General features: G+C 54.2%; 9 protein-coding genes across 9 annotated transcripts; 5 read left to right on the top strand and 4 right to left on the bottom strand.

Moving 5' to 3' along the window:
• Positions 1-730: 730 nt before the first annotated feature.
• MYCGRDRAFT_69117 (uncharacterized protein) lies at positions 731-2605 on the top strand (the record flags this gene model as incomplete). Its single annotated transcript, XM_003855216.1, has 3 exons — positions 731-1225; positions 1276-2133; positions 2189-2605. The coding sequence occupies 3 exons, from the start codon at positions 762-764 to the stop codon at positions 2469-2471; spliced, it is 1605 nt and encodes a 534-aa protein (XP_003855264.1).
• Positions 2606-2967: 362 nt separating this feature from the next.
• Positions 2968-10467, bottom strand: MYCGRDRAFT_108354 (uncharacterized protein; the record flags this gene model as incomplete). The annotated part of the gene is made up of 10 exons (XM_003855149.1): positions 2968-3137; positions 3198-3469; positions 3529-3702; positions 3760-3934; positions 3992-4164; positions 4223-4274; positions 4949-5159; positions 5262-7074; positions 7407-7495; positions 7769-10467. Coding segments are annotated over 6 exons (4866 nt in total).
• Positions 10468-10964: 497 nt separating this feature from the next.
• MYCGRDRAFT_108353 (uncharacterized protein) lies at positions 10965-12062 on the bottom strand (the record flags this gene model as incomplete). The annotated part of the gene is made up of 2 exons (XM_003855148.1): positions 10965-11951; positions 12009-12062. 2 exons carry the CDS (start codon positions 12060-12062, stop codon positions 10965-10967), a joined length of 1041 nt encoding a protein of 346 aa, XP_003855196.1.
• Positions 12063-12871: 809 nt separating this feature from the next.
• Positions 12872-14368, top strand: MYCGRDRAFT_103492 (uncharacterized protein; the record flags this gene model as incomplete). Its single annotated transcript, XM_003855217.1, has 4 exons — positions 12872-13140; positions 13281-13700; positions 13755-14110; positions 14172-14368. 4 exons carry the CDS (start codon positions 12971-12973, stop codon positions 14201-14203), a joined length of 978 nt encoding a protein of 325 aa, XP_003855265.1.
• Positions 14369-14751: 383 nt separating this feature from the next.
• Positions 14752-15311, top strand: MYCGRDRAFT_103490 (uncharacterized protein; the record flags this gene model as incomplete). The annotated part of the gene is made up of 1 exon (XM_003855218.1): positions 14752-15311. One exon carries the CDS (start codon positions 14826-14828, stop codon positions 14982-14984), a length of 159 nt encoding a protein of 52 aa, XP_003855266.1.
• Positions 15312-15484: 173 nt separating this feature from the next.
• MgAMY5 (alpha--amylase) lies at positions 15485-17390 on the top strand (the record flags this gene model as incomplete). The annotated part of the gene is made up of 4 exons (XM_003855219.1): positions 15485-15746; positions 15797-15949; positions 16057-16296; positions 16381-17390. Coding segments are annotated over 4 exons (1665 nt in total), but the record flags the coding sequence as incomplete, so codon positions are not given.
• A 3245-nt stretch (positions 17391-20635) lies between these two features.
• MYCGRDRAFT_103488 (uncharacterized protein) lies at positions 20636-21660 on the bottom strand (the record flags this gene model as incomplete). The annotated part of the gene is made up of 1 exon (XM_003855147.1): positions 20636-21660. The coding sequence occupies one exon, from the start codon at positions 21652-21654 to the stop codon at positions 20788-20790; it is 867 nt and encodes a 288-aa protein (XP_003855195.1).
• A 1612-nt stretch (positions 21661-23272) lies between these two features.
• Positions 23273-23719, top strand: MYCGRDRAFT_17536 (uncharacterized protein; the record flags this gene model as incomplete). Its single annotated transcript, XM_003855220.1, has 1 exon — positions 23273-23719. A coding segment is annotated over one exon (447 nt), but the record flags the coding sequence as incomplete, so codon positions are not given.
• A 2203-nt stretch (positions 23720-25922) lies between these two features.
• On the bottom strand, positions 25923-26783 carry MYCGRDRAFT_91228 (uncharacterized protein; the record flags this gene model as incomplete). The annotated part of the gene is made up of 1 exon (XM_003855146.1): positions 25923-26783. One exon carries the CDS (start codon positions 26781-26783, stop codon positions 25923-25925), a length of 861 nt encoding a protein of 286 aa, XP_003855194.1.
• Positions 26784-27320: the final 537 nt, after the last annotated feature.

Genomic DNA, 27320 nt, shown 5'->3' with positions numbered 1-27320 from the left:
TCGCCTGCATTTGATGAACTCGATCCATCAACATCGGAGCAGAAACTTCTTTACGTGCGTTGTTTCCATCTCATGCGCCATGTGGAGGCTCCACTGGAGCGCTGGTGGCGGAAATGCGGATGCACGGCGCTGCGAGATGGAGAGTACTGGCGAGGCTTTGATGGACGTATCTTTGACAGTGATGTTCCCTCACCGACGGCCAGATGGAAACAAAGGCCTCGAAGAACAGATCTGTCTACAGGAAGCTGATCATGGGGATCTACAGCGACTCCGTGCTCTACAGTGCCATGTGATAGCAGATAGCCCATCTCCGCCACCATGAAAAGATCGAAAAGAACGAGGCGCCGATGAGCCCCATCACAAATTGCAAGAAAGCTCCAGGTTCGGACTCTGCGTCCCCACCATGGAACGTTGAAGGGACGGACTTATTCTCCCACGAAGGGAGGGTGATTCTTGGAGTCTCCAAAGCCTCGCACTGGAGTCGTGGGGCCGCGAACCATACGTCCGCAAAAGCAGAATGCAACTGTGGGTCGAGTGGGTCCTTTCGTGAAAGTTCATCGCCGTCACGCCTGTCAACCCAATTCTCACCCACAGTCACCCTAGTCTAGCACCCACAGTTCCATCGGCAAGTCACCATGGTAGGTAAGCCGTCTAAGCCCGCTGGCGTTACATCCGCCATTAAAAGACAACGCAAACCTTTCTCCTTCTTCTTTTTCCTCACAATCCTTCCCCAGCCGTTCCCTCCCACCTATATCGCCAACATGGGACTCCTCAAACGCTCCGAGAACGCCAACCAGCTGGAGACCGCCGGTCCCACTCCTATTGCCAATCAAAAAGTCACCTTCATCGCCGTATGGCTCGGTCTCGTGGCCTCCATTGGAGGTTTCATGTTTGGCTATGTCAGCGGTCAGATCTCTGGCTTCTTCGCCATGGAGGACTATGCGAGGAGATTTGGAGCTCTCCAGGATGACGGATTTTACACCTTCTCGGCCGTAAGGCAGGGTTCCATCACCGGATTCCTTTGCATTGGATGCTTGTTTGGATCTTTGATCGCTGGAAAGATTGCCGACTCATTCGGAAGGAGACTTTCGATCTCACTGTCGGCGTTCTTCTGCTGTATTGGAACAGTGATTGAGATTTCTTCACAGACTGTTTGGGCACAGTTTGCCATTGGTCGCATCGTCAATGGATTGGGAATTGGATCTCTCTCGGTCTTGGTACCAATGTAAATACTGGTCGTTGCCGCAATTTTGTGCCGTTTCTAACATACCGCAGGTACCAATCCGAAAGCTCTCCCGCCATCATCCGCGGTGTTCTCGTCGCCTCCTACCAACTCTTCATCACCCTCGGAATCTGGACCGCCGAAATGGTAAACTACGGAACCGAATCCACACCGACCAGCGCATCGTGGCGCATTCCCAACGGCCTCTCCTTCCTCTGGGCGCTCATTCTCGGAGGTGGAATCCTCTTCCTTCCCGAGTCTCCCCGCTACGCATACCGCAAAGGCCGAGTCGAGGAAGCTCGAGCCACAATCGCCCGCCTTGCCGGTCTGGAAATCGACAGCCGAGATGTCAACGACCAGATCAACGAAATCCGAGTCAAGCTAGAAGAGGAGAAAGCCGGCGCCGAGACGAAGTGGCATGAGATCTTCACCGGTCCGCGAATGCTGTACCGCACGCTGTTGGGCATCACCCTCCAAGCTGGCCAGCAATTGACCGGTGCCAACTTCTTCTTCTACTACGGAACAACAATCTTCTCCGGCGTCGGCCTCGCAAACCCTTACGTCTCGCAAATCATCCTCGGAACCGTCAACGTCATCTGCACTTTCGGCGGCCTCTATGTGGTTCAAAAATGCGGCCGTCGTCCTGCGCTCATGGTCGGCGCCGCTTGGATGACGATGTGCTTCCTGGTCTACTCCTTTGTTGGCAAATATGTGCTTGAACCGGCTACGAGCGAAGCGAGCACCAAGACTGCGGGCAACGTGCTGATTGTGTTCTCTTGCTTCTTCATCGTGGCTTTCGCGACGACGTGGGGTCCTCTCGTGTGGGCTGTCGTTGGAGAGTTGTACCCGACTCGCTACCGTGCGCCTTGTATGGCGTTGGCGACGGCGAGTAATTGGTTGTGGAACTTCTTGTGAGTATCTTCTCCAACACCATCTTGTATCGTCCGCTGACCAACACTCCTCCAGAATGTCCTTCTTCACCCGCTTCATCGTCGGAGAAATCTCTTACCTCTACGGCCTGGTCTTCGCGGGATGCTGCGCAGCGCTTGTGGTCATCGTCTTCTTCTTCGTCATCGAGAGCAAAGACCGTTCGCTGGAGGAGATTGATACGATGTATGTGTTGGGCGTCAACCCGATTACGAGTGCGAAGTGGGATGGGAGCAAGCCGCGGAGTGGACTTGATGCTGGCAGTGAGAGCGAGAATGGGGAGGTTCCGGTGGAGAGGGTGAGGACGAAGACTGTGGAGTGATTGGTGAAGTACTTTCGAGGAGGTGAAGGCTTGAGGAGTACGATGAGGCTGAATGAAAGGGAGATCTGTACACACTTTTGGAAGGATGGGAACAGCGACGACTTCATGTGAATATTGATTCGATTTTTAATCGCAGCCCTGCCACGACCACCACTTGGACGCTATCCTCTCGCTGCCAGGTTCTGGTGGCCTATGCTGCGACGTTGACGAGTTAAGACGCAAGCATGCTGTCCAAGAGAATACGAGCATTACCTGAGGATGCGGCGTCAATCGCAGTGCTGTGCCATCCGGCAGACGAACGAGGAACAGCACGACGATGAAAGTGTGAGAATGCAATTATTGAATTCAGGAAAACTACAGAGACTATGGACCACAAATGTTGAGCACCACCAAGTCTGCGAATAAAGTCAGTAACGAGCGACAGAGGCGAGGCTGATGGGACAAGACTTGCCTTTTGCGCCGCTTTTCCTCGCCGTGAGATTGCTCGTAGCCCCTCCAAGCTCTCCAGGCATTATCCTTCTGGGTTCTGTTTTTGCTCGTTCTTTGTTCTTTCTGTTCCTGTTTTTCCACGTTCTTTGTCTTTCGTGTTTTTTTCTTGTTCTTTTGCTTTTTCTTTGTTCAATGGTGGAGAAGCTGTATGCTGAAGTCGTGGTGGGTTGAGGCCGCCTGCAGTCATGGTCAGTTGAAGGCGGAGTACAAGACGAAAGAAGTGAAATGAAGACTGACCCTTGCCAACGGACGTTCAGATTTCGAGATTGCTGTGACGCTGGCCGCTCAAAGCCGTTTCAAATCCAACCAAGTGGTGGTCCAGTGTGTTCGTATCCGTGCGACGGTCCTTGGGTGATGGTCCTGAGGCCATGGTCCTGAAGTGGCGGTCCTGTCCATTCATGTTCCGCCGAAGAGCTCAAAGTCTCTACTTCCATTGTTCGGGGGTGCTGGTCGTGAGAGATACCGATGGCGCTAATCGATAGGCGTAGCGGTCGGTAGACTGGCGAATCCTGTTTGAGATGGCAAGTCAGTATCAACGTCGGGTCAGACGAGCTGAAGAAGTACTCACAAGTCTCCGGTGATAGACCTAGCGACGAGATTATTCTTTAGCAGCCTCTCAAAGCTGCGTCCATATTCAAGAGGTTTTTCCGGCAGGCTGCATACGCCTCGAGAGGTTGCAAACACCTGTATGTCATCGCTGGTGCTGAGCGAGAGTGGGTGACGGTCGGTAGACTGGCGAGTCCTGTATGCGCCGATCGGTCAGCAAGGTGGCGAAGTGTGCAGATGAAAGCGCACGTACAAGTCGCCGGCGGAAGACCTAGCATTGAGATTATTCTTCGTAGCCCCTCAAAGCTGAATGTCCAGATCCAAAAGAGATTTCCCGGCAGGCTGCATACGCTCTTTCGAGTTGCAAACACCTGTGTGTCATCGCTGGTGCTGAGCGAGAGGGGTAGCGGTCGGTAGACTGGCGAGTCCTGCATGCGCAGGTCAGTCAGTGATGGGACAGGTCAGGCTGATGGAAGCGCACTTACAAGTCTCCGGTGAAAGACCTAGCGGTGAGATTGTTCTGCGCAGCCTCTCCAAGCTGAAAATCCTTCCAGGTATGGTCAAACAGGCCGCGGACGCCTCCTATGGCTGCAAGTCACCCGCAAATTAACGTTCATGGCGCTGATGGACGGTCGTGCGGTCGATAGACTGTCGAGTCCTGCGCGCAAGATTTGTTAGCTGTAGTTCAAGGCGTAAGGTGATGAAGAAGTACTCACAAGTCTCCGGTGATAGACCTAGCGGCGAGATTGCTCGATGGCCTCTCCAAGCCTGAATTCCGGTAGGTAGAAAGAGCAGGCGGAGGAGGTGGCGAAGGCGCAAGACGGAATGTTCAAAATGGGCCATGACAGAGTGCGTGGTAGCGGAGGTGAGAGGTGGTAAAGGTGGACGACTGGGCGTAGAGGAGGATGCGTGTGGGCCAAGAGGCAGCAAACTTGTTGGATCACAAATAGTGAAGGGAAGTTGTTGAGAAGAAGAAAGAAGAAGAAAAACTCAGGTCTGGGAGGGGAAGGTCGACTATTTAAATGGCGGCCCACTCGTGGGCCTTGGCGTGCTGAGTATAACTTCGATCATGCTCAAAATGTTTCTTATTGTCGGGAAAAGCGGCACCCAAATTATGCGCTTTCTTGCGATTGTCATGATGGCGGGGTATCTCACGACTGCAGAGATGAAAACACGAGCTGATTGGAGCGCAGTCGGTGTCAGAATTGGGCGAACAGCTTGATCCTGGACTAGCGTGTCCCGATCGGGAAGGAGCTTTCTTGGCTGAAGTGAATGACTTGATCATGGCGCTAATTGAAGACACGATGAATGGTTCTTGAGAAAAATGGATACTGCGCCATTGATCGATCGTTGGGTATTGCGATGTTCATCTCGAAGCCAGTCTCCAACTGCAATCCGGGATTTCACGCTGCGAACCTTAGCGAATGGGCGGGATGACGCACCTTTAGCGGGACATGTCGGTGCTTGGCTCTCGTCCGCTCAAACAAGTGCAGCTCAACGTACGATGTTTGTATTGTACACGATGAGGGTTCGGGTGTGGCTGACGGGTGATGAAGTGCATGCGGCATCTTTAGCCAGATGAAGTTGCAGAGAGGCTCGAGAGTGGCGGCGGAGTTGGAGACGTCATGGTTGGGATGCATGCGGCCATGGATGCTAGGGAATTATCAAGTATCGTGGATAAGATAGATACAGAGACTCCAGCTTGCCAAGTTCAATCAAGGCTGTTCTCTACCACTTCAAAACTCCACTCATTACTCTTCACCATCCGCCTGACTTTCCCTCTCTTTCACCACATCCTCGAACACCGAAAGCTCCTCCACTCCTTCTTCCACACGATTGAGCTGAATGACATACTTTTTCAGCGGCCCTCTGTTCGTCTCCTCATTCACAAGCTCGTCTCTTCTCGCGTAAATACTGACAAAGGCCTGACAGACCTCGCCAACCTTTGTGTCTAACGATCTTGCCCCAAGCTCCTCCACGTATCCGTCTCTTGCCAGGTGTTGACAGATCTTGCCGTCATCGTTGAGTGAGAGGAGGCAGTGCCCAATGAGTCGAGGGTTGGGCTCTTTCATGTCGATGTCTTTCCGTACTGTGTCGTGAAGATGGAGAATGAATTTGTGCGCAACGACGGCTTGCTCGCCTGGGCTGAAGGGGAAGAAGGGGATGATGGCGTTGATACGGCCGGCGACCGCCGGAGAGTAGAGAGTGGTGAAGAGCTTGTGCAGCTGCCGACTTAACGACACAACCGAGACTTTGCTGATGTCCTCCTCTTTGCGACTCGCAATGTATTTTTTGTGGAAAGTGGCAATCGCTGTGTCCCCTTTGTTGGTTGCGAGGATCCAGATCACTTTCCGACAGTCGACGTTGGTATTGCCTCTCCTTTCACAGTACGTTCCACTGGCCATGACTGTGAGCAGAGCATCTCGTACGTCTTTCTCGGTCTTATCGTATTCGTCTAGGAAAACTACCGCTCTCTTACCACCGCATCGGGCAGGAAAATTGTTCAGAGGAGAGCCAAGTTGGTGATCTTGGTACCCGCCTGTTGGACCGAGCAGTGTCCAAAGCGTACTCGTCTGTGCGCAATCAATGTCGATGAAGTCTGAAGACAGCAATGATCCGAGCTGACTCGCCAATTCTGTCTTGCCATGTCCTGAGAGCCCTGCAAATGCGAGGACTAGTGGCTTTGTGTCACCTTGCATCACAATGTGTGCAAAGATGTTATCGATGACAAGTTTTGTCGCAATCTCTTGCCCGATGATCAGGTAAGGGATTTGGTGAAGCGGTAGAATGCGATTGCCTTTGGATATTTGCTTGACACGAGCAATCATCGGGTCCATTCGAGCAGCTCTCCACAAACTGTAGCGCATTGTGAGATTGAGTGTCTCAGCCAAAATTGTCCTCTTCTTGTGGTCGCACCACAAGGTCTTGTAGGTGTTCTCGAATCTTGTTGTGGGTGTCTGAAGAGCTGGGGTGGAGACGTAATCTGTCCACATGTCTTGCGGAATGACGTTAGGTTCAGCACCATAGATGAGCAAAGTCTTGACAATCTCTGTGGTGTTGTCACTGGTCCACTTCGATCGCATGATGGCGTAGGCGAGAACGGGGACATTTCCCCAGTCAAGAGCATTTGGATCGATCTGGTCGTACTCGAGCAGAAGGCGGAGAATGCCCGCATCGTTTCGCTGTATGGCATGGCAAATGACAAGGTGATTACTGCTGGTTCTGTCGCCGATGGTCTGTCTGATTGCTGCATCTTCGCACTGCTTGAGGGACGACTTGACTGCGCTGAAGCTGCAGCTCTGATCCAGTGCGGCAGCGAGGGTGGACACCGTGAAGGATGATAGGTGTTGCCGCGAGAGCGTCTGGTCTGCCGTTTCAGGGGAGGATACTGTGAGGCTGCGAATGAAGTGAACAGTAGCAATGGGCAGCTCTGTCGGCTTGTCGGGCTGTCCTTTGGCGGTCTTCACTTTGGCGACTTCGCCGGTGACGTTTGAGCCTGGCATGGTCCCGGCGGGTTTTCGACGATTTGATCGACGAGTTGCAGTGTTGCTCATGAGGATGGGATAGCCTTGAGAAGTGTTTCTTCCAAACCCCGCAAACGGTTCATCTTAAACAACATGCAGTCAAACCAATGGTTTGCTGGGACAAAGCCCTCGTTGCTGTTTGCTCCAAAGCTGTTGAGAATGAGCGAGCATCCACTGTTCGGCTGCGCTGCATCCAAGAACACTTCGACGGTGAGTTTGTCAAGCTTCCATGCTTGAGGCTGGGACATTCTGAAACATCATGTGCATTCTGAAGCATCATGTGGAAGTGATGTCGGTCTCGCAGAAGGCAAGACGAAATGTTCTCGGTGAAGCGGTGGCCAATGCAAACCAGGATAGTCCTCCTGAGCATCCTTACCGAACATGGACAAGCGACTAGTAACAACGCTGAGGGCAGCACTGATGTTCCACGAAGATTCATAACGGAATGGGTAGCGAATATCCTGTCTCGGAGCAGGGACAGTCACAACATTCGTTCACCGAACTATGATGATCTGTCAGCGGCATCATAGCCAGATCAGGGCAATGCGATGTACGGTACTTGGAGCATTGCCTCGTGAAGAAAGTATTCACAGCGTCTGGTAAGACCATCCAGTTATGGTGACAAGAACAAGAACTTTTCGTACAACAGCACCAACCACATCTAGTCGCACCACAATCTAGGAAAAGCAACATAAACACCACCAAATCCGGATCCCTCTTCACGCATCCAACTCTCACAGCCCCCAACCCCACGCCTCGCCCTCAGCACCACGGTCACCACCCTGTCCCTCTTTAGCTCCCATCTCCATCTCCGCCAGCTTCGCCTGCATCTCCCCAAACTTATCCTGCATCTCCGCCATCTTTCCCTCCAACTCCTCCCTCGCCTTCCCCTCCTCCTTCAGCTTGCTCTCTACACCTCTCCTCTCCTTCACCTGCTCTTCCAACTTCTTCATCAAGTCTTTATTCGTCTCCCTCTGACCTCGAACGGTAGCTTGCAGCGCTTTGGTGAATTTGCCGCTTGCTTCGCTCTGCCAAAACTCCGCGACGGTGGCGATGGCGTTGGTCGTGGGGCTGCTGAATGGAGGATCGCCGCCGGAGGTGGCTGCGGGGGTGCTGGGCTGCATGGACTGCGTGCGAGAGGCTGGTGGCGGGATGGAAGGCGAGGTCATGCCGGAGCGGGTAGTGAGTGGTGCGCCTTGTGCTGAGGAAGAAGCGGTTGCGAAGCCCTCTGCGAGAGCGGTCTCGGCAGCTTCGAGGTTTGCCTGGATTTTCTTGCGGGCTGCGTTCTGGATGTCCGCGACCCCCCCGTCTCCTCTATTCGTGCGGAGGTTATCGATCGTACTCCTCACATCATCCGCAAGGCCCTTCATCACGCTGACCGCAACATTATGGAAGTTCTGCGTCGCCACTGTCCCGTCTCCGCTAGAAGCCGCTCGACCCATCTTCGCCAACTCCATCCCCCTCGACACCGCAGTAGCAGGCCGTTCATTCCTTCTTGCCACCGCTTCTCTCAGCGCAGCCTCCACGTCCGGATCAAAACCCGCGATCCTATCCGCGAAGCTAGGATCCACTTGCAAGAGCCTACCCATCGCAATGTTGGCGTCCCGATACACCTCTTCGACTTCAGTTCTGCTCTTCTTGCCCCTGCCATTCCTCCTCTTCTCTGACTTGGAGTGCTGCTTCTCTTCCAGCTGCGCCTGGAATTCTTGAGTGAGCTGCTTCCTCGCTTTCTCCACCTTATTCTCCACGAGCACATTCAGTTCGTTGAAATACTTGTTCTTGAACTTCTTGGCCTCTGTGTTCGCCGCTTCGGCTTCCGCACGAAAGCGGTCGCTGCGCCGCTCCCAGTCTCGGCAAGCTTCTTGGAAGTGTTGCTTCACCATCACCAGTTCCCTGCGGGTTTTGAGGAGGGTTGAACGTGAAGCAGTCAATGCGCTGCTGTGGGCGGGGACGTCATTGTCACCGGCGTCGATGTCCGAGTCGGGGGCATATGAAGTGGAGGCTGAGGGAAGGGTCTGTTGGCTGAGGGTGTTGTGTGTCTGTGAGGAGGCGAGGTTCGTGCGGGGGGCTTGTGTGCGCTTTGGGTGCGGAGGGGGAGGGCGGACGAGGGTGTTGGGCGGTGCTGTTGAGGGAGCTTTGGTGCGGGATGGTTGAATGCGAATGGGTTGAGGGCGGGGTTTAGGGATGGTAGTTGGCTGAACGCGGCGCTTTGGGCGTAGATTTGGACCTTGGACGCTGGGAGGTGCCTTTGGGAAGAATGACGGATCGACTTCGGAGAGAGGGGAGGAGGAGGCTGGTTCGGGAGGGTCGGCTGAAGGCTCCGGCGTAGCCTTCCGATTGAGGGAGCTGCGTGCGGAGATCGTAGTGTTGAGATCTGATGCATCGGGAAGATGGTTGTCTTGATCTTCATCGTCGGGAGTGGTACCGGAGTGATCCAAAGAGCGGCTGGCGTCCAGAAGTGAAGTTGCAGTGCTATCAGCGAGCTCTACAGACTGCGCCTTGTCGGAGTTGTCTGAGGGTGAGGTGTAGGTTCGAAGTCGCTTGCTCGGTGGGCTCCCACTGCTCGTAGCTGACACATTCGACATCGTGCTTTGTGCAACGTTTGCTTCCGGCTGAGGAGCAAGCAGTGCTCCGATGCTCATGACCTTGCGCTTCGAAGGGATCAGGCCTTCCAGTGTGACTGTCTGCTGAACGTCTTCCATGCCGTCCAGGTGTGAGAATCCCCAGGATGCTTCAATCATGGTGTCTGCATTCGGAACGAGCTGCGCAGCATGTGGAGACACTTCAGCATTGAAAGAGGTCTCAGCTTCGGAGTCACCAATCTCAGTCTTGCCAGTGATGAGCTTAGGTGACGCATCATCTTGGTTCGCTTCAGCCATGATGTAGTCGTCATAAGAAGTCGTTCGAATGCGCTCGGAGTCAGATGCCTCCTCAGAATCTAGCTGTGGAAGCTTTGATGCAGACTTTTTTGCCCCTTGTGAAAAAAGATGAAGGCGGGCCTGGGACGGACGGAACTCTGGCTCTGGGCTGAGATCACGCTTCTCCTGCAGGGACTCTTTGTCTGACTCGAGCGCTGGTAACTTCCGCGCAGTCTTGCGAGCCACTGTGATGTGCCTCTTACGGCGCACCGGTCCGTATCGAATCTCTTGCTCAGGACTAGGACTGCGCTCCAAGTCAAATTCGAGTTCCGACTCGGAGACTGGTGGTTTCGGCGCAGTCTTGCGGGCAACTTGGGTGGTACGGCGCCTCCTGACCTGAGGAAGCCCAATGATGGGCGAAGATGAGGAGTCAGGCTGCGGCGTTTGCGCAGTTGACATGACGGGCTTGACGTCGACTGGCTCAGATGGAGCGTCGTGTTTCTCAGGCTCGGGACTGCTGTCCAGGACGATGATGCTGTTCGCTCTCCGCGAGCGGTGTGGTGATGTGTAGCCAGACATCTTCAAGTCTTAGGCGTGCGCCGCTGATGTGGTGCGTGGATATCGATGGCGATGTGAGGCGGCGTTGCGCCGGTGTTTGGGTGGCGCGGCCGAGTATGTAAGGTAGCTGGTGTTTGATGAAGAGAGTACGACTAGGGCTGGCTTCTTAAAGGAGGAGAAGGTCTGGTGAGAAAAGTTGGCCTGGCTTCAATGCCGATCTCAATGCACGTGCGAGGAAACGGTCCGAGACGCTAGCGGAGTTTAGTGTGGTCGTGAATGATCCTCACGCACGACATTTTCGAGAGAGCTTACGAGGGACGAAGGAGGAGGACTTACGTTGAACTGGCTCAATTTGAATTACTGAATGTATTTTAACCGTGTCGACATTGCATTCCTCTGTTTGCTTGAAGATGGCGGACTCTGGCGCTGGGGAGCTTCCTAACTCACCTCGCGTGAGCCAAACAGAACCTCCCGAATTCAGGTCAAATCTCCTCGACCATCTCCTTTCAGCTGAACTCTCAGCGAAGCGATCCGTAGCGCCACAATTGACCGATGGCTCGCTCAGCTCGCTCATGTGGAGCAGTGGACGCTGATCCCACAGCAGTCTCGCCACGCGGCTGAAGAGTGCGCCTCACCGCATCGTGACGATCTACAGTCTTCCGGTGATGTCCGCCAATTTGACCGCCGCCTGGCCAACCTCTATGCTCAAATCTTGCGGTTCCCTGCACATCCTGCGTATCCTGCGCATCGTCCTCATCGATGTCCATGTCAAGCGCAACCTCCATGTCGTCATTGCTTTCCACATGTTCTTTGCTGAGGTCCATGCCATCATCTCGCGAGGTCAAACTACCCTCACCGTGACCCACATCATCATCTCCGTCCTCCAGACCATCCTCCAATCCATCATCCAGATCCACATCATCAGACCCTCGACGGCGTGTCATCAGGTACTTGGCATGCGCACCATACATCCCCTTCTCGTCCGCCACAGGCTCGTTCTTGACGGTCATGACTTTCTTGCAGTACTTGTTATCCTTGAAAGCTTTCGGCTTCGGTCCACCAAGCAGTTTCGCAAAGTATCCGTTCGGCTTGTCGAGGAGATCACAAAAGACCGTAATGAGCAGACGTACCGTAACATTGACGCTCCAGCGCAATTCTCCAAGTTCAGGAAGTCCGTGAAAAGGAGAGTCTGCGCACTTTGAATCTTCGAGGACCAAGTGCAGCGCAATCCAAGCTGTGGTCTCGAAGCCGTCGTCTTTCGGGATGTTATCCTCCGGCTGAGCGCAAGTGGGATTGAGACACAGGCAGACGAGTGAATCAATGGTGTCTGCGCACTGCTGAAGCTCGGTAGAAGCGCCTCCCTCAAGCCACCAGCGCATGTCCCGGTCGTCGAACATGTGGCTTTTGAAGAATTTGAGCCATTTGAGGATGGATTCGGAGCGCAGCCAGGCCAGGGTGTCGGACATGGTCATGTCATCGTTCGGAGAGGCTTCAGGTTTGCGGTCCTGCGCGGAGTGTGTAAGCATGCGCGCGAGATGGTAAGGAGGAAGAGGAGAGCTTACTAGAACTTGCTCGAGCAGCTTGGCGTCGAACGGGAGGGCGTATCGAGATGGCATGTTGATGTTGTTCTTTTGAGATTATGGTTGGAAAAAGAGGTTGGATATTTGGAGCAGATGGAGCGGGCGCTTGCGAGTAGCCGGAGGTTTGAATGGAGGCATGCGAGGGTAGGGGTGCTGCCAAGCGTGCGGAGGAATTGTTGAAAACCCGGGTGGAATTCCATCACTTGTGAGTGAACGATCGCTTTGTACTTCCCCAGGAATACTCATTCGAGGATTTCCGTGAGATACCTTCCCAATTTTGGTCCCGTGGTTTCTCGAAATGCGCAAGGTACTCTTGCGCTGCCACCGATCTGACGCAGAAAATTGCTGAACAAACCGTTATTTCCTGTCTCGAATCGAACCGATGTACCACTCGCAGCGAGCGCTGGACTCAGTCTCTCATCACGATATCTGGCAACACTTGTCCCATGCTCATCGCAGACCACCTCATCGTCGCCCGTTGGGTTTGCCCATTCTTGGCATTGTGCAGGCAGAGAAGGCGCGGCTTACGATGATCCTTCTCTGTCCAGCGCCCTTGGTCATATGAAGCGCAGGGAGATGGACCTAGCCATTTGAGCCACTAGCTTTGATGCACGTGACAGCTGGGATGATTGCAAGAGATGAAGTGAAGTGAAAGTGAAGTGAAGTCGTATCTCAAGCTTGGCTGACGGAAAGCGGCTATTCGGGAAAGCGTGGAGCGGGAGGTGGTACCGATTGGTTGAGGTCAACGTCGCGCTCCTGAACTTTCCGAGAGTGCAACCGAAGGGAAGCTCAGAGGGAAAAAGTTGACCTTGGATCTTGTTACTGTTCCTCCATCAACACCGACACCACCACCACTCCACTCCACCCCATCGACAATCCCCCTAGGGATATCACGGCAAATCACCTCCATACCACCTAATCACACACAACAACACACCGCCACGATGAGCGCTCCTCCCACGTCGACCGGCAGCGCAAAGCTCGACTCGATCAAGCAGAATGTCGCAGCCAACACCCCCGAGAAGCTCTCCGGCCTCGCCCTCTACTCCCGCTTCGCTTTCGCCGGTGCCGTCTGCTGTTCCGTCACCCACGGTGGTCTCACTCCCGTTGATGTGTAAGTCGCGATCGCAACACCCAGAAAGAGATGGCAGAAACAAGACATGGACACATCCGAGCATTGGACATCAACATATGCCATTGAGCATCGCATACACCCTCAATAAACTCCCACTGACACCTCCTCCCTCACCACAGCGTGAAGACCCGCATCCAGCTCGACCCAGCGACCTACAACCGCGGTCTGATCGGCGGCTTCCGTCAAGTCATCGCTAAAGAGGGCGCCGGCGCACTCCTCACGGGTGCCGGTCCCACCTTTGCCGGATACTTCCTCCAGGGCGCGCTCAAGTTCGGAGGATACGAGTTCTTCAAGCAGCAGTCGATCAACCTCCTCGGCTACGAGACTGCCTCCAACAACCGTACCGCCGTCTACCTCGCTTCCTCCGCCTGCGCCGAGTTCATCGCCGACATTGCCCTCTGCCCGCTCGAGGCCACCCGTATTCGTCTCGTGTCCGAGGCTGGTTTCGCGACCGGTCTCGTCTCCGGATTCGGAAAGATCTTGAAGAATGAGGGTGTCGGTGCTTTCTACTCTGGATTCGGACCAATTCTCTTCAAGCAGTACGTACATTGAGGAGCAGACAGACGAGCCTCCCAACTAACACATGTCTCAAGAGTCCCCTACACCATGGCCAAGTTCGTCGTCTACGAAAAGGTCTCCGAGCTCGCCTACCAAAAGTACTTCGACAAGGCCAACACCTCCGCCGGCATGCAGACCGTCGTCAACCTCGGCTCCGGTCTGATCGCCGGTTTCGCCGCCGCCATCGTCTCCCAGCCCGCCGACACCATGCTCTCCAAGATCAACAAGTCCAAGGGTCTCCCCGGTGAGGGCACCACCAGCCGTCTGATCAAGATCGCCAAGGAGTTGGGTCTCCGTGGATCGTACAGCGGAATTGGCGCGCGTCTGTTCATGGTTGGTACTTTGACCGCTGGACAGTTTGCGATTTACGGTGATATCAAGAAGGCTATTGGTGAGTTCAAAATGAGGATGGGAGGAGTGGGATTGCGAATGCTAATTTGTGTGTGATGCAGGTGCCACCGGTGGTGTCGAGATCGCGAAGTAAACGGGATGAATTCACGGTCGGGTGCAGGGGAGGATGAAGATTGGAGGATGAAAAGTGTGATAAGACAAGAGCAACGATACACAAGTGAGATAGAGGTTCGGGCGGATGGAGAATTCGGGAAACAGGTCTGCTACAAGACCTGTGATCCTGTGAGGAAGGAGGGAGGACGTTGGGCATAGAAATTCGCGTAGAGAGACGAGGGACACTTCTCTTTGCTCTCTCTGTGCGGGTTTGTACAGTATTTCCTGCTTTGTACGCTGTATGAGCATTCTTCGCATCGCTTATCGCTCGATCCTCGACGCTTTCTTGACTTTGAATCGCGCGCGAGCCGACAAATTCGCCGAAGCCCATTCATGTCCTCGCCAACCCACCCTTGTCAGCCAGTCCTCCAACGGCGTCCGCTTCCGAGACTTTAAGTGCTGCCTGAGGCTGAAACTACAGCGGAAGCTGACGTAAGAGTCTCACTGCATTTGACTCTCCAACCTCACCTCATCCTCAGCCGTACTACATGTTAGCAGCAAGTCTGACAGGGATCTCGCGGACTCAGCTCGACAGTCCAGGCGTTGCATACTCATGCTCTCATCTCGCAGCCCTCAGACTCTCAGTTCTCGTAAAAAGCACGATGGATCAGGACCTAAATTTGGATCTCGATGTCTTCGGCGGATTCATGGCTAAACCCATCTCATGCATATCCCTGCTCCACCGCTCGTGTCGGGCGTATATACGTACTGCGCGGCGGAGCTTGCATGAGGAGTATAAGATGACCACTCTGGACGCCTGACTGCTCTGGACGACGATGCGTCGCTGACAAGATCGATTGATACATATGCACTTGAAAAGGACGGATAACAAAAAGCATCGATCGAGCCACTCAGGCGATCCGGCACCTCGTCATTCAATCCAAGACCTGGCGACTTGAGACCTACGGGAGTGAAGAGTCACACTGGAACGATCGGACGGAACGAAAGTACAGACTGGTCGCCACTGCCGACGACGCTGATTTGAGGCATATGCAGTTGGAGAGGACGGACCTCAAGCACCTATCGCGCTAACTCAGCTGGTCTGTCCTCGTAGCATCAAATTTTACTTGCCGTGCCTTGAGGAAGCTAGGTTCATCAGGACTGGACTTGGATCTCGCCTGACACACGGCCCATCGACTCTGGTCGTCGAACGAATATGGCATACAATCGTCCTCCCCCTCCACCTCCGCCTTCCTCCCGTCCACCTCAATCGCAACATCCTTCTCCCTACCAGGGCTCAGACCGTCCTCCCCATCCACCGCCTACTCCAGCCAACACCCTCCTCCTCCAATCCTTCGAATGGCACACTCCCTCTCCTCACCCAACCACGGGCCAATCACACTACGTCCACCTCACCAATCTCCTCCCGTCATTGGTCGAAAACCTCGGAATTACACATTTATGGCTCCCACCAGGCTGTAAAGCCAACGACCCCAGCGGACGTGGGAATGGATACGATTGTTATGATTTATGGGATTTGGGGGAGTTTGATCAGAAGTGGAGGAGGGAGACTAAGTGGGGGAGTAAGTCAATTTGCGAGGGAATTGGGTTGCAATTAGCTGACTTGTGGTAGGTAAGGAGGAGTTGATGGTGCTGCTGGAGAAGGCGAGAGAGCTGCGGGTTGAGGTGATTTGGGATGCGGTTCTGGGGCACAAGACCGCGGGGGATGAGATTGATTTGGGAGAGGATGGGAGTGGGGTTTGGGCTGTTGAGGTTGAGGGGAGTGGTGAGTTGTTCCTTTTCACTCCCTCTCTCTATGGAGTCGAACTTGATCGAGTGATATGGTCAAGCTTACTACTGCCAGCACCAGCTAATCTGATGTCCTCCTCACAGACCGCCACCACGAACTCTGCCCACCCAAGAAAATCCACCCCTGGCTAAAATTCAACTTCCCCGGCCGCCTCAATCCCTCCAATTCCAACCCTGCTTCCACCTTCCAATGGAACGCCACCCACTTCTCCGGCGTAGACTGGTGCGACCGCGAGAAGCGCAACGCAATCTTCAAACTCATCTCCGATCCCGCCACTCATCCCCGACCAAATCCTTCTCAACTCCCCTTTCCCATCCCTGGCCGTGCCGACGGCGGCCTCAATCGTTTTGTCCGCTTCGCCGAAAAAGTTCTACCTCGTGGCAAACAGGCCCGCCGCCCCGGCCGAGGCTGGGCAGAAGACGTCGATCAATCCAATGGCAACAACAACTATCTCATGTTCTCTTCCATTGACTACACCCACCCCACTGTCCGCTCCGACACCCTATCCTGGTCCCGCTGGATGATCACCACAACCGGCATCTCCGGGTTCCGGCTCGACGCAGCACAGCACATATCCCGCTCCTTCCTACGGGACTTCATCGCCACGTCCGTCTCCACTCACCGAGATCACCACGCCGGAAAAGATCCCTTCATCGTCGCCGAAGTCTGGACGCCTGAAGTCGCCAACCAAAACACATTCCTCGACGGCGTCACTCCCAGTCCAGACGTCCTCGTCCGCGTATTCGATACCCCACTGCTCAACAACTTTGCCCGCATATCCGCAGACGTAGTCTCCTCCTCCCCCAACGCAGACCTCCGAACCATCCTACTCAACCCCTCCGACCCTGCCCACGCCTCACTCGTCTCCCTCCGCCCGACGCAAGCGGTCACCTTCGTCGCGAACCACGATACCCAAGCCGGACAATCGATGGAGACACCGATCTCCCCCGACCTGAAAGTCTTATTCTACGCATTCATCCTCCTCCGCAAAGAGGGCACACCCTGCGTCTTCTGGGGCGATCTCTACGGTACACAAGGACCGCATGGCGTCGGACCAGCTTGCCAAGTCCCTACCGGAGACGGAGGAAGAAGCACGAGATCCCTCCTCCCCACCCTCTGTCTCGCGAGGAACTTATTCGCCTACGGCGAGCAGAGAGACTACTTCGACGAGAGCGGATGTATTGCCTGGACGAGAGCGGGGACGTGGGATCGGGAGGGTTGTTGTGTGGTGCTGAGTCTAGGAGGGAGGTGGACGGGGAAGAGAATGTGGGTTGACAGGGGAAGGGGAGAAAGGTGGGTTGATTTGTTGAGTGGAAGGAGGGTGAGCGTTGGGGGGGACGGGTGGAGGGTTTTTGAAGTAAAGGGACGAGGGGTGGGGGTTTGGGTTAGAGAGGGGGCGGAGGGAGTTGGGAGGTTTGTGGGCGGGGTGGAGGGAATGGGGAGGGAATGAGAGAGAGGTGGAGGGAGGGGAGCGAGTGTCGAACGAGATCGCATTGGAGACTACGGAGCGAACGGCCTGAGGGTGAATTAAGTGACGCAGTCCCGGCGACTTTTCAAATGGTCCTTTACACGATTCTACCGCCGCAGGGAACGTGCCGAACCGCGGCAAGAGAACCGACGTATGATGATGCTGCGAGGTCGTGCAGGCTCTGTTCTCGAGCCGTGTCGTGTCGCGAGGAGGGCGGGACGGGGAAGGGTATGGATGATTTTGTCTCTGGCTTACCAATGCTCTCTCTTACACTCTGCAAGTCGAGGGCGCTGTGGAGCAGCCCTCTTGGAGGGCACGTGTACCGGTGCACGTGTATGTCTAGCACGTTTTTAGTCTCTGGAATTTGCTTAATATGTAATACGTTCCACGCCGCTGGTCGAGGAATGGTTTCACAGCTGCTCTTGTCAACAGCTCTACTCCAACTGCGAAGCAAAAGATTTCCGTTTAGAAGTCTTTCGGTCGCTCGCCATGGTCCACGTATGAGATCTCGTAGATCAGATGTCCGTCTGTACGAGAGGGCGCGGTCGCTTGGTGCAGGATGGCTTGGAGTTGAAGCGATTGAATTCACTTGTTTCCAGGACATATCCGATGCTTTTCGATGAACTGGATTAATCGAAGCGATCGATTCACAAGTCGTCGATACACGAATTCATGCGATAGTTGCATTGAACCCAGTCGAGTCGCACTCGCGGCGAACTCACATATATCGCTGTTCGTCTTGAATAGCTGCTGCGCTCAAGAGTAGTCAAAGTAAACCGATTTATGCGGACGTCATTGGTGAATGCTCGATATCATATATGATTCCGGTATCCTTTGACAAAACATGACGAGGTTTGACTCACGACACGTGAACGGACCTCGTTGCAAATGGAACAATAGATAACAGCCTCTCCACTAATAAATCACCATGTGAACCACCCAGTCCCGCTCTCGTCAGTCTCGTCAGCGGTCTCGCGCCATCACCAAATTGTAGGCCTGAACTGCGGACTTTTCTCATCCCCAAAAAGCTCCTTGACCACTGTCGAGGAAGTCCCATCGCCGTGTACAATGACGGTTCCGACGAAGTTCTTGTCGGTATGCCGCCCCATTAGCAGGGTCCGATGACCGTCCGCAAGCAAGCATTGGCGCCGCTCATGCGGCGCAATGAACAGGGCCGGGTCCGGCACGTGTAGCTCAAACACCTGGTCGTCGTCCACGTCTCCGGCCACCACTACATACGCGTTAGCTTCTCCTCGCTCCTTTCAAGTAGACATTGCGCAGCAAGGACTGCCGGCTCACTTGCCTGATTCCGATCGTTTCGCATTCACGTATTTCCCATTGGAAAGCTTGAATTCGTCACCTCGGTTGGTCCTTTCCGAGTTGCAGTAACCACTAAGCATTACACGTAAGCATTTGCAGTGCCGGTCTGATTACAGATGTTCTCACATATTGTCGTAGGTGCCCTCTTTGAGCATGAGGGTGAAGTCACACGGTGCTTCATTGTTGCATCCTTCCTTGGCCTTAGTGAAGCTGCTTAGCTGTTTCCCTTCATTGCTGTTGTCGGCCTTGGAGACGCAGGCCAAGACTGCCCCAGCACCGCCTTGAGTAACTGCTGCGTAAGGACTCTCGTCACACATGTCGCCATTTTTGAAGTATGGATCGACAGGATCTTTTTTGTTTATCCCACATGGGCTTCGATCGTTGCCACGCATCTTGCAGCCAGACGCACGCCTGCGCGAACGATGGTGGGATTTGTCCCATGTGAGATCCGTTGGACAGCCGGCTACGTTGGCACCATAGCAGTCGTTGCTACAAGCGCCAACGGCGTCGGTACAGTCCAGCACGAAATAAAGGGCTTGTGAAAGGCCAACGCAGTGTGCGAAGAGGGCCGGAAGAGGCAGTTTGAAGGAAGCGCATTGTGCGTTGCGCGAATGGATCATTGTTGTAGATAGCATCTTGAGATACTCGAGCGAGGTCTTTATCTTCCGGTCGAAGGAACACCATTGTTCGGTGACCGTGTGTGTTGGCGCTGTGATCGCACGGTGAACTTGGTCATTGGTGCGCAAAGGCTTCGGGTGATGCGACCAGGGTGTTTCAGGCAAAACTCTGCATTACCACAGAGCGTTGTCACGACACCACGTCGCGGGAGTCGCTGTCATTGCCGATTTTCATGTGCGCTGGATGTCGCGTGGGCGTTCTATGAGGTGATACTGTCCCCCGCCGAAACGAGATGCCAACATGACGTAGCCTGTTACTCCTCGAGGTATAGGTATCCGAGGAGATGAGAGTGTAAGAAGTAGTATCCATGGATGCTCGACAAGCAAGAACAATGGTCTGCCGGTCATGGTAGCTCCGGGGCAATGAAACGCTAAAATACGGTTCCACCACGCGGAGGCCGCGAAAGTCTGCTAGCGGGACGTAAGCAGTACAACCATCTCTTGCTAGCGGACCAAGGTCTCAGGTACTCTCACTGTACAACCTGCCGTAGGTTCCTCCATCGTCATGGGTTCCACCATGGTGTCGTCAGTCCTTCCATTGCACTACCTTGATATATCCTTGCACGTTACTCCTTGCAACTACTCCCACCGACTTCTCCCATCGTTCCCGGATTGAGCTGCGCCTTTACGATGGAAGTTCACAAAGGCAGATACTTCGCAGTCTGCTGTACGAGCAAAAATACGGCCGACGTGAGTACCGCCGCCCCCAAATCACTACCATCGTTGACAAAACCATCTTACGGTCGGACAGGCCGCGACCAAAATCCTTCAAGCGCAAGACACTCGGTTCCAATTCATCGTTGTGATCCGCGACCTCGATGAAACATACACCGAGATCAGCTCGCCACCTGTCTCGGACTTTGATCCTCCGTTCGCCGGCCAAACGGCTAAGGAGTGCTGGCAGACCCTGTCCGCCATGACGAGCCGCACCAAGTCGGACCTCGATACCGAACTGTTCGTAATCTTGGACGAGAGGTCGAGCCAAGACGACAGCGCCCTCATCGTACTTGTTCTCCAGGACGACGGTAAATCGGATCCGAAGATCGAAACGGTGCGGGTGGATTTGAAGTTGGTATCGGATATACTCCCCACGTGGGCGGTAAAGGGGGACGATATGCCCGATCTTCAGGCAGAAGCCGAGCGGACGGATGATGGAGTTTGCAGAGAGGGCTGACCATATCTTGGGTCTTGTTTTGTGTGCTTTGAAGAGCAGTAATTGCGCTTGACGATGTCTCTGGTTGCGTTGGAAGGGTCGGGCACACGTATCTAGGCGAGCTTGGGCCATGTGCGAAAATATGAATTGGCGGTCTTCGTGACCGAGCGAATGGTCGAAGAGGCGTTTTGTGGCATCACATCAACACCTTGGCGAATGATTCACCCAAGCCTCTCGCCGCAAGCCATTGTTCCAGTCCTTTCATATCTGACCGATTCGATCTCTGACCTCGCTTCTCGAGCTGATCAGTGATTTCCTCCATTCGTGAGAACGATCTCTCGGTACAACTTTCTCGGAGCACCTCGGACACTTTTTTGTGGCCGGGAGGAATGTCGCCCCATGATTCCGTCTTGATGAACTTCATAAAGTCGTCAATACGTTGCGCTCCACCTTCCAAGCACAGAACTCCCGGCTTGCCGGCGAGAAGAAACCCCGTTAGGCCGAATGATGGGGCGTGGTTGACGAGATCGTCTCGCTTTGCCCGTGTGCTGATGGAGGGGAAGTAGAACCATGCTCGGACTTCGGGACCGCTGATATCTCCGGCTACGACTGCTGTCTGCTGTAATGTGGCGAGGTGTTCAGTGGCTCGATATCGGACGATGTCAATAGCCGACAGAATGTCGTGTTCGGGTAAGTCGAATTGCAATCGGAGAGCTTCAGCCTTGGTGAGCCAATCCGCCCCGACTCGAAGCCTTCCTTCCAAAGGTACCTCTGCACTGACAGGTTCGAGAGCAGCCAGTGGCAGCTCGATGGTCAGGACCAGCTTCCGGCTGTCCTGCTTGGCGGCTGTGGAAAATGTCAAGACAAGAGACAGCGATATTGTTGCCGTCATGTTGGGCCTCTCGATAGCGTCATCTTCGCACCAAGTCCTCGCATTCGACAGCATTACTTCGGTCTCCTGATCCATGAGTAATTCATCGTCCGCTGGGTACATTGCTCGAAGGAGGTCGATATAATCCAGTCGCGCAGCCACATCTTCTCTTTGCGGATGGCATTTTACCATGCTGTAGCCTGAAAGTTGTCGTGAGTGGTGTTGATAGAAAACATGCAGGTTTCAAGGGAAAGATGTCTCTGTTAATGCCTGAGGCAGACATGCTTAGTCACGGTCACGGCTTCCTCTTAGACGTGCTTTCCTCCTTCTTCCCTTTTCAATACAGACAATCGATTGAATACAAATTAACAAGTGAGTTCATCCGACAGTCCGTCCTTTGCTCAGACAAAGACCGCGATCACCGACCTAGACCTATCATTTGACTCAAACGCATGCAATCTCACACCCCGGCCATCTATATCATCACCGATGCCGTCCGCTTGCGTCTGACCGCAATCACCAAGGCCAGAAAAACACTGCCAATCGCTATCGCCAGCGCCAGACCGCCCATGAGTGTCCACGCGTTACTGATCTCATGGCCTTCAGCAAAATTGCAAGAGACCATGTAATGTTCCGGCATGAACTTGTCTCTCACACAATGAGAGAATCCGAACAGGTCCAGTTCCGTTTCGCAGTAGTGGAAGCACGCATGCGAGACTTCGACAGGCTTGCTGTCGCTGCAGCAGGCAGATATGTTCTGGAGTGGTGTCGACTGTGGCCAGCTTACGCCGCATAGGTGGGTCTTGCTGGTGGCCCAGTTGGGTGGCATGTCGTCGACATAGCTGCGATCGGGACGGCATTCGTGGTCTGCTGTACCTATCAGCGAGGACTGTACGCCTATTGAGGCGATGAGTATACCGTTTGCGTCCCCAAGTGAGGTTCGACCATCGATGAATAATGTCTTGGACGCTGACATGTTGCGAGTGAGAAGACGGCAAGGCGAGACATACGCATGCGGCTCAGCAAGAGCTGAGGAGCGTGGCACGGGTAAAGAGGAATGCAGCTGATGGAGTCTCGGGTCAACTCCGGGAGTCTCGAAACCCCCTTGCTATACTGACCCAATCACGGTGGCCACCTGATGAACATTGCGACATACACAAGTATGTCCGTTTCTCACCGTATACCATCAATAAGGTCGCTCATGATGGGTAACAGAGCAAACTCATCGTGTCGCCTAGCAGTGCCAGCATACTACGATGGCCGGATGCATGTTCCAGAGATCAAAGAGGCGATGAAGCTGGAAGCGGGCAGTCAACATTCCAGCAAACACTTTTCGAAAGCATCACCTCGTTAACATGATCCTGCGACATGACAGCATGATCAGGATCAGCCGATGACCTGAATGTGTTCAGCATCTACCAGACAACCTAATCATGAATTGCAGCCGCCGCTTCGACTCCATATATCCCTACCCTGACCGTGAACAATGTCAACGACAGAGACCGAACTCGAAATAATCTCCGGAGGCTGCACCGGCTTGATCAAGCTGCGGACAGACGGCGTCTTCGTCGAAAAAGCACCGCATGCCAACCCCGACTGGTTGCAAGAAAGCCTGCAAGACCTGCGACGAGAGTATGCGGCATATCGAAGGCTACCCCCACACCCACGTCTGCTACGGCTTCACGCGGATAGCACGCCGGAGAGGCTAGTGCTACCGTACCTTGGCAACGGGAGTCTGCACAATCTTCTGCGACCTTCACGCTTCACATCGAGCGGCAGTGCTGCGTCGCTTGGCTCACCTCCCGCGCCAGGCTGGACGATACCTCCATCACAACGACTGCAATTCGCCGCCGATGCCGCCGAAGGACTCAGCATCCTTCACAGCGTGAACATCATCCACTCGGACCTCAACTCGTGGAACCTCCTCGTCGACGACGACTTCCGACTCTGCATCATCGACTTCTCCGGCTCAACCATCGACGGCTCGCCCGGCTCGGGATTCGAGGGATATCGATACCGGCTTCCGCGCTCATACGATGCTCCGTCGACTGTACGGACGGATCTGTTTGCGCTCGGATCGGTGCTGTATGAGATTGTGACGGGTGAGATGCCGTATGAGAGGTATGAGGATCAGGATGTAATTCAATGTTTTGAGCAAGGAGTTTTCCCACCGACTCAAGATGTGCTTCTTGGTAGGATCGTTTTGGGATGCTGGAAAGGTGCTTATGAGTCGGCTGAGGCTGTGCGGGAGGATATTGTCCTGGAGCAGAGTCGTATTTCAAATAGCCGAGATGAGGAGTATCTAGTGGGACAAGTCGATGGCCGCGTGCACTGATTGTTCAGATTGCTACCTTGTATCGAGAAACGATTTCACATCAGCAGGATAATTTACAAACTGTAATACCTCGCGGACACCAGTTGAGTTTGATGTAATTCTCAGTGAGACGTGTACCTCAGCAGTACGACAGCGCCGTCCAAGATTGTTCATGGAGAAGAGAAAAGGTGGCCAGCTCCCAAGCCAGATCGTTGTCGTGGCCGACGAATCGCATGAGTCGGTACTGCTGCTTGGAAGTGTCGAGTGGCGTATAAGTGTAAGGTACGACTCGCGGATCTCCGAAAAGCTCCATGTTCGATGTGTGATGAGCGGAAGCGAGCGCCGAAACTTCGAGAAAGATGGACGAGTGGAAGGGAGGTAGTCGAATTGGCATGCGGCGATAAGGCAGATGTGCGAAGTAGGCATCCGCGGCTGAATGCGCAGGTTGTCATGCGTGCCGCCCCAAAGACGGCTGACCTCATGCAGTACCACATGCATGCATACTGAATGCTTGATCTGCTTGAGGAGCTTGTCGGCAGCTGCGAGCCCATTGTTCACAAGCACTAGGGTTCCGTTCCATCCAGTATATTTCTCAGAACGCTCATAGGTATCCAGTAGCCTAGAGATGATCAGTTGTGATTGAGTAAGGATCTTCACTTCGAAGTCCACAGCATCGAGACGGGATGGTTCCCATGTGAATTGATGTGACAACCTGGAAGTCTGGACAGGTTCCGGAGTATGTCCGCTACGTGAAGACTTGCCTCGCCGCCGAGACGACAACAAGAGGAAGCGCGCGGTCTTTTAGGCGTATCCAACGTGGTGGTCCGGTAATGCTGGAGTATTCATTCGATGTCCGTCCGGGATGCCATGTGTTGAGATTCCGCATCACGGATATAGATTCGATATATACCAGAGGCGTACAAAGGCTCTCCACGTCGTCATCCGCGCGTCCAGATCTTGTCGGGAAGGCGATGTCGATCGTGGTACAATTATCTGGCCGTTGGCAAGGAGGAATTTCCGCTCAGTATTCAGGGCGACATACATGTATGTCATGTACTAGGATCTTGGTTGGCAGTCGCTTCCACCATTGACGAAGGACCGAAAGAAATTGTGTCATTTTGAGAGCGATGAGGTTGAGGAAGGGTGGCATATAGGAGAGTCACCAGTCATGCACAATTCCGAACAGGATTGATGGCGCTGTCAGGCGGTCTTGCTTCAGCAAGCATGGTGACGGGACTCGGATCTCGAAGCACTAGTACGGACAGTGACTTTGAGCCCTCGGAGAACGGGGGTTCTGAGACACCACCAAGCTACCTACCGTTGGAAATGCATGCTCATGAAGCGAACGATGTTCTGGGAGGTCTGGAATGTCAGCCGCGAGCTTGCGCTCCCCGGTAGTTGTGACTTGCTGGTCGACACGAAGAGCAGTATATGACCTTCAGCGATATCGATACAATGCTCCAGTCTCGATCGGCTGGTATCCTTTTGTTCCAAATGCACAGATGATGATCAATCGGTAGCAGAACTTCGAATGTCCCACCTTCGAGCATACGAATGTTTCATCCGAGTCCGTCCAAAGATGTGTAAGGTCTCTCTCAGTTGTGTTCCAGAACGCGGCGCCAACTCGTCGTAATCGAAGTCCTCACTCATGTCTCCACCTCACAATACCCCGTCCCTGCCGCCGCCGCAAAGCGGAACGGAATAAGCTCGGTGGGACCCTGTGCAGCGGGAGCCATCCAGGTCAGGTATATATTCCACAGAGTTTCCCCTCCGTCCAATCAAGTAAAACCACCCATTTGGCCGCTTCGCAAGAAATTGGGCTTGTAATAATATAACGAGATGGACAGAGGGTTTTCTGGACTCGTGTTGTGATGGTAAGAGTTTCTTTTGCTGTTTCGTTGGGCATTGAGAAGGGATTCTTTTTGGTCTGGCAATGGATGGATGGATGGATCAATCGATCAATGTTTATCGTCGTTCGTTTCGTGTTGTTGTTTTGTTATGATGCACGAGTTCGAGCCCTCGTTTGATGCCGAAGTGCGTTTGGCGGCGTTTGACTCCAAAGTTTTGCCATGGGTCCGTTGGGCCGACGTTTGTTTTGCGCTGAGTCTACGCTAAGGGAGCGTGTCTTGTGACGTTGTCGTCCTTCTCATGCCGTCTTCCTCCAATTGTCCTGCAACGCAATAACTCCCGGCACGAGTCCACTGACCGCCAGCATTCCCTCTCCAAACAGCCCTTCTCCATCCTCACCCACGTCAAAACTCCAATGCAACGCACCCGGCAACCATCCCAAATACGCATGCAACTCTCTCCACCACTTCTTCTCCAACTCCACGCTCTTCACCTCCACCTCCTTCTCCCCCTCCACCCTCTCCGCCCCAAACTCCTCCTCCCACCTCAAACTCCTCACCCTCGCCAACCTCAAAAACTCCACCACCACCTCCCCCAACCAAAACCTACAACTCCACTTCCACAGTCCCGCCTCCCTCTTCTTCCACCCTTCCCCTCTAATCACCCCTTTCTTAACCCCAAACGCAGCACTCTCCAGCACCCAATATCCCGTCCCACAAACCACCTTCACCCACGCCAGTCCCTTCAATGTCGGATCCCTCTTCCCCTCCCTCCACAGCTCCCTTCCAGCCGCCCATCTCCCCAATCCTCCCGTGAGAACCCGACTCGCAGTCCTCCAATCATCGACCACTTCCCCTGCCGAGCGTACACTCAAGCACGCATCGGTGAGTGCAAGGTGGGGAGGTTCAATGGTGAGTGAGACGACTTCACCCGGAGCGAGGGTGGCGGAGGCTTTGGTGGCGATGGATTCGGCGAGGGATTGGTAGCGTGCGGTGAGCAGGCGGGTGAGTTGCACGTGGAGCAGGGCGAGGGTGTATTGCAGGGTGAGGAGGGTGGAGGAGAGGCCGGAGGCGGTGGAGAGGAGGCGGTGGAGGTGGTCGAGGTGGGAGGGAGAGAGTGGAGACAGGTGGAGAAGGCGGGAGAGACTCGATGGTGGCATGATTGTTAAGTGGTGTGGTGTGTCTGTTGTGCTCACAAGGTTGAGGTGAGGTTGGAAGAAGCTTGAAGGTTTGGAGGTGAGTTTAGAACCATTCACCTCGGCGGTATTTCGGGTCCTCGGGTGGGCCGAGGTGAACCTTCCCGCCTTCAGGAGCTCACCTCACTCTATCAATCTCCTGCCAATAAGCGCACCTTCGCCGGCACTCGCATTGCGCTACATGTTTGTATTCTCTTTCTCCAAATCTGACCTTCGAGCCGCAGACACCAAAAAGCTCATGGAGGTACAGTGGCGGTCCTGCAGTCATCAGTGGCGTACATGATGGGAGGGCACAGTCGCATTCATCGCTTGGAAACAGGCTTGGACTTGCTCGCTTCCAGTCTGACAAGCCGTGCACTAGTCTTCGCTGGCAGTGCTGCAATTTGAGACCGACCCCACCGTATTCAACCCCGCCGAGAGCGAACAGTCAGGCGATGCGCAGCTCGTTGTACTCTGTCGTGCGATCGCTCTTTATGCTTCGACCACAATCCATCTACATCC

Source organism: Zymoseptoria tritici, chromosome 2 (genome assembly GCF_000219625.1).
Source record: "Zymoseptoria tritici IPO323 chromosome 2, whole genome shotgun sequence".
Lineage (NCBI taxonomy): Eukaryota > Fungi > Ascomycota > Dothideomycetes > Mycosphaerellales > Mycosphaerellaceae > Zymoseptoria > Zymoseptoria tritici.
The sequence above is the reverse complement of the archived record's forward strand: the minus strand, read 5'-3'. Positions and strand labels throughout refer to the sequence as shown.